The 12,864-nt window shown below is 43.7% G+C and overlaps 1 protein-coding gene across 10 annotated transcripts in view; it reads left to right on the plus strand.

Annotated features, from left to right (window-relative positions):
• Positions 1–392: 392 nt before the first annotated feature.
• GRIA4 (glutamate ionotropic receptor AMPA type subunit 4) overlaps positions 393–12,864 on the plus strand; it is a 426,050-nt gene continuing 413,578 nt past the window's right edge. For 9 of the 10 annotated variants that reach the window (XM_088456664.1, XM_088456670.1, XM_088456669.1 and 6 more), the window contains exons 1-2: positions 646–851; positions 2,095–2,253. In XM_088456664.1, coding sequence (XP_088312790.1) covers positions 764–851; positions 2,095–2,253 — 247 coding nt within the window. In that variant the 5' untranslated portion in view covers positions 646–763. Of the gene's footprint in view, positions 852–2,094; positions 2,254–12,864 lie in introns of all 10 variants that reach the window. The other variant, XM_088456663.1, reaches the window with a different exon arrangement.

A 12,864-nucleotide genomic window follows, 5' to 3' on the forward strand; every position in this document is an offset into this window, starting at 1 on the left:
CCATAATAAAGAAATAAAAATCACCGATCTGCCAGACTCATCCTGGACGTGTCCCCGTAGCCTGTGCATGCCCTCTTCACTCCTATTCACAAAATGTGAGCTTCTGAATGAGTGCCTGCCTAGACACAGTGATGGTGTATTTGCTGTTTGCTGAGAGCACCCATCCAGGTTTCCCCCTCCACTCGGTTATGGAGACAGCAGACTTGGGTGCCTAGTGTGGGAGGACAGAGCCCTTGACCTTGGCTAACCCCTTACTCTCCCCCCAACCCGACTGGCTCACCCCCCTTGTAGAGCTGGTGGTGGAGCAGGGAGAGGCTTTTGCTGCAGTGGCTCTCTCTACTGCTGCTATAGAGAAAGCATACCTGTCTGCCTGCTCCAGGGGAGGGGGGGACACAACAGTCATCTCCTATACTGCCAGCATCCCATTCATGCAATTGCAGTGAGACAGGCAGGGACGCTGCAGGGAGAGAGAGGGTTGCATTGTGTGAGATGGGGGGAGAGTGGGATAGCGCATGTCTCATCTCTCAGTGCAGCCACTAGACCTCCCTCCACCGCCAACTCCACCATCTTTGCATGTGCAAACCTCTCCAGCCGGACACCAGCTCTCCCGGGGCTATGGAGACTGCGGGAAACCTAATGCCCAGGATGGATTGCTAGACTGGCAGCGCCTGGCTTCCTTTCCTTGGTTGTGGCTTCAGCCTCGATGCTTTCCAGCAGCATCTAGAGAGCAAGAGAGCGAGAGAGAGAGAGAGAAAGAGAGAAGATGCGGATTATTGGCCAGCAGATTGTGGTCTTATTCTCTGGACTGTGGAGCATTGCGATGGGGGCTTTTCCTAGCAGCGTGCAAATAGGTGAGAGGCTGCATCTGCATCTGACTGGGGTGGGGGGCACTTTGCACAAAAATGCCAATGTTTAAACTTACAGGTCTGTAGCTAGGGCAGGTGCCTCATCGGAAATAACTTAATCATAGACCCCAAACTAAGCATTATGCCTTTCCAGTAATACAGCACAGAAGAGCTGCTGCAGAACCTCTTTGATAGCCAGTCTGACAGCAGTGACTCCTGTGCAGTACCGTAGTTCAGGCCCCCTGTGATTGACAGCTGAGATGTCAGAGAGTTTCTGCAGCAGCCATCCCAGCAGGTCATTGGTGATCTACTGTGCATCAACTGACAAATGCCCCTAGGGTCACCCCCCTCCCCACCTGCCACCCAGGGCCTGCCCGCCGCTGCATTATAGGGATGGTTTATATATATGCACTGAGGATGCTGCAGTAGTTGTGCTGTCCTGTTCCTGTGCAATCCCTCCACAGTATAGCTACTGGAGTTGGAAAGTTGTGCAGCCTGCACTGAATCTCTCACTTCACCATTTATTTTTTGGGGAAGCTACTTCTTTATTTTATTCATGGACTAGTGGGGAGGGGGGGTGCATCCAATAATTTATGTTGCAGCTCAGGACTGCATAATTTATCGCACTGTAGTTTTTAAAAAAAAAAAAAAAAAAAGGAGGAGAGGGGGTGTTAATGAGATTCTGGAAGCAGACTCACTTTGTGCTCCATGTACAATAAGGGGCTGCTTCTGTTCATTCACACTGGTCAGAGTAGTTAATTTATCTCCCTCAATGATGCATTGATTATCTAGATTAGCAAGGTGAATATTTGGCACATCGTTAATCGATCTATATCGGTCTGGATCTCCGAATTTAACAGGATCAAGCGTAGATTCTTTCAAATGTCACCAGTGAGCATGGATGAGGCGAATACAATCCAATGCCACCATGCAGTAACTAACAGGCTTCCTAATTCATGGCATGTAGTCAGTAACATATACCGGTGTAAGGTGAACAAATGAAATGATATTGCTGTATATGGTGCAAGCATCAGACCTGGATGTAAGCTGCGAGCTGTTGCAATGTGATATGTGATCAGACTGCGACTCAAAGCACATGTCAGCTATCAGTGGCTTTAATTAATGGAGCAGAATGCTGTCAAACTGGATTGCACCTATATACAATGAGCTGTTTATCTGTCTCTGTTGAAAAACATTAAAACATTTCTGTCTTATTTTGTTTGTGTGTGTGTGTTTTTATTTTTCATAGGTGGACTTTTCATTCGAAACACAGATCAGGAATATACTGCTTTTCGATTAGCAATTTTTCTCCATAACACCAGCCCCAATGAATCTGAAGCACTTTTTAATTTGATTCCGCACGTCGACAACATAGAAACGGCTAACAGTTTTGCTGTAACAAATGCCTGTAAGTATGCCCTTCCATTGATGTGGAGAAGTTGAGAATTAATGGTGCAAGACCTAAGCTACTAGTTCTAATATTGTCTTGTGGAAAGAACAGATTATTCATTCTTTGTATGCCCTGAGAATAAAAGCTATAGGGATAAATACTTGTTAGCTTCTGACCTTACAGAATCCGCTTGCTTTCACTCTGCTGACTAATCAATTATGACACTTCCTTGGTAATGTAATGCAGTCAGAGGCAGGCCGTTGGGGGTGGGGTGGCATAGCGGGAATGGTGGTATATATATATATATAATTGATATTCAATTCCACCCCTACTGTAGAAGAGGTAGATGGCAAATGTGACATTTTCCCCTAAGTGTCTATGAAATATTTGCAGGCTATGGAGAGACTTCTGGGTTAAATAACAATTCTGCGCTTATCTATAATGAGTTTTTTTTTTTTTTTTTTAATGTGCCTGTTAGGTGACATCTAATTACAAAAATGTAAAGTGACATTTGCATGACTGTAAACCTGATACTAAGCAGACAACCGTGTTTTTATTGCATGAATTTGTGTGTGACAACACTGTGTCCCATTTTACCAAAAATACTTTGTTGTTGTCGGTTATTGCTTTTTAAGCTGTGTCCTTGTATACTGTGTATATATTTGGATGGCCGCTAATTCCATAGAACAGTTTGAAGTGTATGCAGCAGATACAGACTGAAAGGATTAACATAATACAGATGCAGTTTTCAGTGTCTGTGTATGCGACAATGCCTCAGTGTCATGCTTGTATTAAAAAAAAAAAAAGAAAAGATATATACAATTTGAAATATACATGAATACAACAATCTGTTACATTTTAATGTTCACATTTGCAAAGGATTATTATTTTAAGCATAATGAAGGGTCTTGGGAGAAATTCTGCATTGGTCTCCTTATTGTGGCAAATATATGTTTTGTCTATTGAGAAGCACTTGGTACAGTGGTTACTCATTGGCCTGGAAATTAGGAAACCAGTGATGCAGAAGTTTATCTTTATAAGTAGGTTGACGCTGAAGCTTGATCTGCTGATGTCACTTAAGGCTGCCCCCGCTCTTATATTCTGGGTTATAAATGTCTGTTATCATCACATAATGCATATATCCCGCGAATGTGTCTCCGTACATCCATACATAAGTGCCAAAGCGAGTTAGAATCTGCTGTACTTCGTTCCACAAGGGATACCAACTGGAACCGCCACCATTTACTGAGCTGTTCTAGGCACAAGCAGTGTCGTGTGTGTCAGAAAATGAATATTATTATTATTTGTAATTACTGTATTTTAGGTATTTACTTATCACTTGGAAGTTTGTTATGTATTAAGGATATTTTTTGGTAAATCCTCCGAGATAGAGGCGTTTGTATCCCTAGAGGAGTACAATATGAAGCACAGTATATTCCTTTTAGTTGGATGCTAGAGACTGTACTATATGTTATTTAAGCTATATATCTTCAATTTCTTCATCCTTAAATAGTCAAAGCCCTCCCAGCTCAAGAGTAGACCATGGTATCTGCCTTTTTATTGAGCACCTCTCTCAAAGACTGGCCTAGCAGTTATCTTGAGATCTGTAGGAGTAGATTATCTCAGGCCTCACAACAATGTGCAGTATATTTTAATATGTCTAGAAGGTAATGAACTGGCCTTAGAGCAAATCAAATGTTCAGTAACAAACAGTAAATCACACTACCCTTCAATGTCTGCTTTATTATGCATGGCATTGGGGTTTAAAGACATGCTATCATATAAAGGTTGTTCAATTTTATTTATGCATACGCACATCTCTGTGGAGTGTTACATGTTTTCATTGTCTGTAAGTAGAAATTTATGGAACATAGTGGGCTTTTTATATTGATTTTGTGTTGGATTATTAACTGTTTTGTAGGTATTATCTCTATAGATTTATCAAAAAAGTGATTTTAGTTTATAGAACGCTACTCATATTAATGCTTTTATTGTTAACCTCCTTTCCCGTGAATGAGATCAATCTCATGGCTTTGGAATGGCCCATTGTTGTTAGTAGATTACTGGACAGCTTCACTGCCAGCCATTCAGCAACTGAGGGTGAAATGTACAATACTGTATGTAAACTTTTGAAGAGTGGAGCAGTGGTCCAAAGCCATCAATCAGCTTCTAGATGGCACTTATCAAGCACATTCTATAAGATGATAGGCAGGGAGGGGGACCGTGCGCACCCTCCGTTTGGGCCCCCCTCCTCTCTGGCAGTGCACAGAGCGTGGTAGATTCTGGCTTAATGCCAGAATCTACTGCACATGCGCCGGTCTCTGGGAAAATGGCGCCCATGCCTTTTTCCTGGAGATCTCTTTTTCTGGGCATGCTCGAGTCACAGGGAAAATGGCCGCCACACTCTGACGACGGCGGAAAGGTAAGTAGAACCAAATATGGGTGCAGCGTGGGCGTTGTGGGCCCCCCAGGACCCAGAAGCCCGTGTGCACCGCACACCCTGCACCCATTATAAATACGTCCCTGATGATAGGTAATTGTTTGCTGTGGGTAACCTCTCCATTGGTCCACTTACCCACTCTTCAGAATGTTTGATATATCTCCCCCTATGACACAAAAATGTCTCAGACCCTGAAATTCCACATCTTCCTGCTGTATATAAATGACCATTACAAAGTGTCTGGTCAGTGAGTATCTATTAAACAGGATAGAGGTTGGACATCAGACATTCTCTGTTCTGCTTTTTGGTGGTTGTGGGGTTTACTATCAGAAGGTTACTATGAGTTAGTATTTCTTTATATATTCATGAAAATGGAAGTAGAAGTGTTTGAAACAGGATCCATGTAGCATATAACTGTCACATGTTTCCTCAATCCATAGCACCGTCTTGGGTAGGGGTGGGCAATAGGCGCCCCCAGACTGTTGTAGAACTACACAACCCTGCCACAGTTTTGCTATTTGGCCATGCTAAAACGGTCGCAGGGCATGCTCGGATATGTAGTTCATCAGCAGCTGGAGCGCCGCTTATTGCTCAAGCCTGGTCTAGGGTCTCTCTGCAGTAAAATAGGTACAGTATACTGATCCACAGATATGGATTTATTCTGTTTAGGTGGCAACACAAGGGCTGATCTTGCTGATAGACCCATGAGTCATGAGCCAGGATCATCTCTCAGTTTGGCCACACACATGGTTCTGTGGGATACAGTGGCTAGATCACTGTAAGGTCCAGACACGGCCACGCACAGGCCAAAAGCTGCCATCTTGCAAGCCCATTTTCATCCATGGCCGATGCTAGTCCTGCTGATTATGGATCACTATTTGGCATTGTTATCATTTTAAGGTGACAAAACACCCAGAGATATTGTGACATTCACCAAGTATTGGCTGTGATTTCATAGTATGCATAGTCACCTTTAGGGGTGTAGTTATAATTTCCAGCCATAACTTTGCAATAACTAACATTCTGTATTGTTGCTTATTGCCGCAATATTGAATGTTCCACCATCCCCATTTCAATGTTGAATTACTAGGAGAGCCCGGTACAAAACCTCCTCCCATGTTACCATGGTAACATGCATTTAACAATGGTTGTAATGGAAAGATCCCAGAATGCACAGTAAGCTACAATACATAACGTGGTTAGGTCATGTGAACATTTTTCAGTAGAGTCCCATTCGCTGATGCGCACCACTTCTTACATGTTTACATCACGTTACCAGGAGCGCACTGACCGGGAACGATGAATAAAATGGGGCTTTAACTCTTGAGCTTCATGAATGTTGAGGCGGGGTACAAGTGTCCCCCTTGTACCCCCCCTGTCGGCGAGCCTGATCATAGGTGAAAAGTATAGTTAAACCAGTACATTTAAATGATAAAATAAAATATTGTCATTATTAACAGTCACTTATATAGCGCATACATATTACATAGCACCTTACATTGCACATTTCCATGATTCACATCAGTCCCTGTCCCAGTAGAGCTTACTCTCTGTATTCCCCATCACATGGACACACACCAGGGTAAATGTAATTGTAAGATGCCAGTTTATCCACTGATGTGTTTTTAGGGTGTGGGAGGAAACCCACATGCAGAAAACATACAAACCCCATACAGATGGTGCCTTGGCCAGGAATTGAACTCATGGCCTCAGGGCTGTGAGACAGTAATCGTAACCACTACACCAACCTTGCTGCCAGAAATGATGATGTAAGTTGTATGCATTTAAAAAACAAATCGTGTTCTAATATGGTAAGCACTATGATAACTACATACAGTATATAGCACTTGATATGTGCCGAGGGTGTTACATTATATCTGCTCTATGACATCTGCATCACTGTTATGTCTAGTGCTAAGGGCAAATTTCTGGAATTAAATGCCAGTCTGTCAGACATTTCTTGGCTTGCAATATTCTTCAGCACTATTTGGGACCAATGTACTAAGGGCCTGATTCAGACCCACTCGCGAGCGGCTGTCCGCTCGCAAGTGGGTCGGTGTTATGCACTGAGCATGCGCATGACGGAGGGAGCTCCGTCGTGCGCATGCGCCAGACGCGACGAGCGAAGGAAAGTCCTTCGCTCGTTGTGTCCGATCAAAGGGGGCGTGCTGTCAATGTTGATTGACAGCACGCCCCCTTTGGTGGGCGTGCCGGGGGCGTGCCTCCCTGACGGGGGCGTTCCCACGGGAATGCCTCCCGTCAGAAGCCGGCCCACTGACATCACTAGTGATGTCAGTGGGAGTGATTTTGGCTCTGATAGAGCCAAAATCACTCCGGAGCTTGCGGTTGAAAACCTCAACCGCAGGCTCCGGCTCGCAATTTCGATGGTCGCGATGGTCTCGACCATCGCGGCCATCACAAAGCACGCTCGTATAGCCTGTGGGTGGTGACCCACAGCTATACGAGCGTCCAGGAGGACGCTCCATGAAAATGGAGCCCGGCCCTCATTCAGAGCGTGCGCTCTGCTCAGAGCGTACGGCTCTGAATGAGGGCCTAAGTCTTACCAGCCAATCAGCTCCTAACTGTCACTTTACAGGCTGTTTGAAAAATGACGGTTAAGAGCTGTTTGGTTGGTACTTTATCTCCATACACTTTATCTCTCTCCAAGGCTTAGTACATAGACCCCTTGGTAAGCTGAGGCCATGTTGTTAATCATACCTCTCTCCCTAAAAATCTTCCCTGTCTGATGCAATATCCCCTACACCTGTACAGTATGCATTATATTTTTTTAAACGATATTCATTTTTTACTATCACTTCTACTGTATATATGTACAATATACTTTATATCTGGAGAATCATCATTTACATTTATGCATATTACAAATTATGGGGTCTATTTAGTAAACTAAGAAAATGCTTTTCTCCAGCAATTTAGCTGGAGAAAGTCTAAACTACAGCATCCTCTCTCCAAATTCATTAAAGAGAAACGTACAACAAAATGATAGATTTCTGAGCCATATCTTTTCTCCTGCAACATTACTACTGCCCCCATAGGGAGCAATGGGGCCTGTACAGGACTGATATTTATATAAAGCAGAAAAGACAAGTTTCTGTGCACTGCATAATGGAATCTCTGGATCATTTAGAACATTATCAAAAGTTAAAGAAAATATCTTTCATTATAGAGCAAATCTGATTAGCAACAACATTGCAATTACACACTCCCAGAACTCCCAAATCTTGGGTGGCTTCTCCTGGATCCCAGGAAGAGTAGATAAGATTCCCGAACAAGGGTCACTGCTGTCCCACCTGACCACTAAAGTGGGAGCAGTACAGGCAGAGCCATGATGATACACTGGCTGTGGAATACCCCTCGCACCTGTCTGCCCCCTCCCGAAGTGTCCAGCCGAAAAATCAGCAACTATGAACAACACACATCTCACTAACTATAACTTTTTAGTTTCCTGCCTTCTGTATGCTTTTTTGAAGCTTTAATAATGCAGATGTGTCTTTAGACATCTTTGCTGCAGTCGCACTAAAAAAAACCCTGTTGGCGCGCCAGGTCCCACGAGACTCTGCTAGCACCAAGCAACTTTTTTGCCAAAAATGCGTCTAAGTCTCAATGCGATGTGACTAGGATGCACCTGGAGACTGTGCTGATTCATTTCATATGCAGCACTATATCTGTGTGCGACTGAGTCTCTGAATCTGCATACGAAGTGCTCCAATGTAGAGGCTGCAGCTTTTTGTATTACAAGTTCCGTTGTGCTTCGTATACAGGCTCAGGTGCACACAGATATACAAGTCGCATATCCAATTAATCAGCACAGTCTGCTGGTGGGTCCTAGTCACATCACTTTGCGACTTAGACGTATCTTCGGCAAAAAAAAAAGATGCTCGAGGCTAGTAGAGTTGCACGGGACCTGGCGGCTCACTCATGCCCGGCAAGTTTCACTGCGTGGCTAGATGTATGAGGACACATCTGTAGCTTAACAGAATACCAGTACTGTAATTGCCACAATAAGCATATCAATAATTATTGTTCTTAGCTCCGCAATCCACAACTACTATAAATGTCATGTGAGCCCCATCTTGGTTGTTAGTTATCGGGTCTGGAGCTGGTTGGGAGATTCGATCATTTCATCATTGCAGACAGACTTTGCATTTTCTACCATAATTCTGGTGTTTGTACTACTGTGAGAAAAATGTTTTGCTCTGTCTTATTGATCTTCTAAGCGTATGTGGAGCTGGTACTACTATCTTCTATGATAGCTGGATCTCCTAATTCGATTTCAAGGTCTCCTTTGCTTGTTTGTCCATGTTTCGGAATAAGATTGTTTCTCAGGCTGAATCTCTTGTGAAATTTGAGTGACAGAGGTTTTCTGCTTTCTGTTAACTTTTTGATATCCTGCTGCAGAATTTTGTAACCTTTTGGGCTCTCAGTGTAGCCGTCTAGAATTTCACTCTTTTGCTGGAACGTCCCACGTTATATACTTTGCTTTAGGAACATGTACAATTTCGGTGATAACAGAATGAGATTGAAATCCCGAAAGTGGCTGCCCGACAGGATGAAAATCCTGACAGAGGCAGGTAAGTATGCTAACCTCCCCTGTCCCCACCCTTAACCTTAACCCTTAACCCCCCTTTGGTGGTGCTTAACCCTAACCTCCCCCCCTAGTGCCTAACCATAACCTCCCCGGGGGTGCCTACCCTAACCCCCCTTACTGCTCCCTAAACCTAACCCTCGTGGGAGGGCGCCTAACCCTAACCTCTCCCTGGTGGTGCCTAACCCTAACCACCCCCCCCCCAAACCTATCACTAACCCCCCCCCCCCCCCGGGCGCTCTGGACTTACCTCGTTTGGGCACGAGTCGTCCTGGATTCCGGCTTCGGGATTATGATAGGCGTCGGTATTTCGACACCTATCATAAATCCCTAGCCGACATTCTGCTGTCGGGATTGTGACCGGCGGCCGCATAACTACATCCCCATGATAACTTTGCACAATTTCACAGAGAGTATGTTTATTTTCTCCCTTCAACATGGTGATCTGGAACACATTTCCAAGATGGCTTGGGCTTTATCACTTACATATTTTATTCTTTCTAAATTGTTTGCTTATTTAAAGGTTGATGTACATCATTTGTTTTGTCTGCAAGATACGTATCTCCATACTACATGTGCATCAAAAATGAAAATGAAAAAATATGTATGTAGACTTTTGCATATTGGTAGGTTGCATTACTCTACACCAGAGCGTTATATATATAAGACCTGATCTGCACCTGCCTGCGCAGTGCGACTCCTGTGCAAGCGCAGATCTAAAAATAGCGGAGATTTGCATGAATATTGATTCAACGTAAATCTGTGAATCAGCCCCCTAGTTCATTGGCGTGACGGCTATCTTATGGAGTCATTGCACCTATTGCATAGTTCACTTTTCCATTGGAGCTACTTTACTACTAGGAAGAAGATTCCAATTTAAGTTTTAAATTGAATAGCCATAGATGTGGAGGTGTTTGTATTTCATTCCATTTTCTATTGAAAATGAGACTTATGCATTTACTAATAGCTGTCAAGACACTCAATTTTTTTGAATTATAGTGTCCATTTTAATTAAATGTGGTAGTATATTTGACAGAGTCATCTAGTGTTAATTGGATATAAAAGTGTAATTTAATTTCCATTTTAAAAGTGTAAGCCAGCAGAGAGAAGTGCCGCTACAAAAGCTCCTCTCCGGCTCCGGAGCTCCACTCCGGCTCCGGAGCTCCGCTCCATTCTGATTTCACCTCCACTCCAGCTCCAGTATCCAGCTTTTAAACAACTTAACTGATGAGTTGAAGACCGGCCCCCGGTGTTGATGCTAACTCCAAGCATCGGCCATTGCTTCTATGTACAAGCTACTCAGCAACATTCACACATAGGGCATATTTATGTACTAGCATTGTCTGTTCTTTACCATACATCACTGATTGGACAGCTGCATGCTGTATTCTGTACATAGAGAATTTTTTTCCAGGTTAAACTGTAGTGTTTATGTGGTTTGTCCACTATGCCACCATCACAGGGCTATTGAATATATGTAATTAACTTTATTTTAAAATGCTGTGTTAGCAGCTGTTGGAGTACTGTAATAAGAGTTATTTACTACCATAGGTTTAACTATTGCATGCTGTAGTTTTTGTTTATTCGGGAAAAATGCCATATTGGCGCAGTGTGCCAATACTATGTGGAAAGCAAATAAATATCTAAGGATGGCAGTATTATTCTCTAAATGTCTGTGTTTATCCCAACTGCTCGAATGGATAAAAAAGTTCTGCTTATGCTGTTAACTGGGCAGTAGATTTATTATTTATTACTAGCTATTTATATAGCGCACACATATTCCGCAGCGTTTTACAGAGAATATTTGTCCATTCACATCAGTCCCTGCCCCAGTGGAGCTTACAATCTATATTCCCTACCACATGTACATGCACATACTTACACACTAGGGTTAATTTATTGTTGGGAGCCAATTAACCTACCAGGAAACCCACCCAAGCACAGGGAGAATATACAAACTCCACACAGTTAGGGCCATAGTGGGAATCAAACCCATGACCTCAGTGCTAACCATTACACCGTCCAGATGTACTAACACTTTGCTATTTTGAACTACAGTAAATCCCAAAACCATACAGTACTTGCCAACTCTCCCTGAATCTTAGGGAGTCTCCCTGAAATAGTGGTAATCTCTCTAAATCCCTGAATAGTCTAGCAATCTCCCTGAGGCCAGGCTGGGTGAACAAAACACAGTGATGATCACTCTTCCCCCACTATGGACTAAATAGTGGGGAGACAAATAAGGAGGACGTGTGCTACAAGAAAATGGCCGGTGCTCTACAGTACACTGATGGATTCAAGATTGGCTGTATTTATACTGCTTTGGTGCTCACTTGGGATCAGTATGAAATACCGCCGGATGTTAGTCCGGGGGATGTTATACCGACGGCGGAAAGCAGAACAGCAGGAGCCCGACTAATGTACGTTTCTAACTATCCCTAACCCTCTCCCCCCCTAACCATCCCTTAGGGGTGCCTAACCCTAACCTTCCCCCCTAGTGCCTAACCCAACCCCCCCCATAAGTGCCTAAACCTATCTCCCTCTCCACGCAGCCTGAACCTAACCCTCGGGGGGGGGCTAACCCTAACCCTTCCTTCCCCTAGCCTACCCCTAACCCTCCTGGGGGGGGTGCCTAACCCTATGTCCCCCCCAGGAGCTCCTGACCTTACCCTCCGCCCCACGGCTGTCCTCACCCGGCGCCCGGCTTACCTTCATTTGGTATGTCAGGCGTCGGGCTCCCGGCGTAGGTATAATGACAGGCGTCGAGATTTCGCCGCTTGTCATTAGTCCCCTGCCGGGATTTGACAGTCGAGAAGCCGGTGGTTGGCATTTTGACCGCCGGCTTTTTGACTGCATCCCACTCACTTACAGAACAATTTATGTAGTCATGCCTCTTTGTGGGGAGCAGTACATACCATCTTCCATACCATGCAATCTCCCTGAAATGCTTTTTCAAAAGTAGGCCAGTACAGTATGTCCCAAAACTGAAATAAGAAAGGTAAAATGCTTACCCTGATTGTCCATTAAAGTTTTGCTAGACAGTAAAGTATGATGGAGTGTTTCAATGCCACAACAAGTAGTGAAATAATCATAGCAAAAGCATTAGAAATTTGGTTAAGGAGGCTGATATATTGTGTAGAACAAATAGTTCAAATGGCAAAGCACAACATGTCAGTTATATTTGCTGTGTTAGGTAAGTCCTACAAGCTATAGTAAATCTGCACTGCACAGTCCCTGTTCCCCGCTACTAGGGAAATAAAGGTTACCAGAAGTGTTAATCAGTATATTAGCGCTTAACCTTCTTACCTGGCACACTAAGATAGAAATCTGCCTCTTTAATCATCTTTTTTTTTACACAGCCTGGAATGATTTAACACTTCAGTTATTTTGGATATATTACTTTCTTCAATATATGGGCTTTTAGATAAGTAACCGTGTTATGCAAATGTACCTTTTTGAATGAGACTAGGGGGCCTATTCATGATGTTAATTGTCCAGGTCCGAACGGACCCCGATAATTAACGTTCTAATTCGCCGCAACTACCGAAGCAAGTCATCATTTGCTGTCCCCATACACTAGTAC

The sequence above is a fragment of the Taudactylus pleione genome, unplaced genomic scaffold (assembly GCF_031769625.1).
Source record: "Taudactylus pleione unplaced genomic scaffold, aTauple2 ptg000711l, whole genome shotgun sequence".
In the NCBI taxonomy this organism is placed as follows: domain Eukaryota; kingdom Metazoa; phylum Chordata; class Amphibia; order Anura; family Myobatrachidae; genus Taudactylus; species Taudactylus pleione.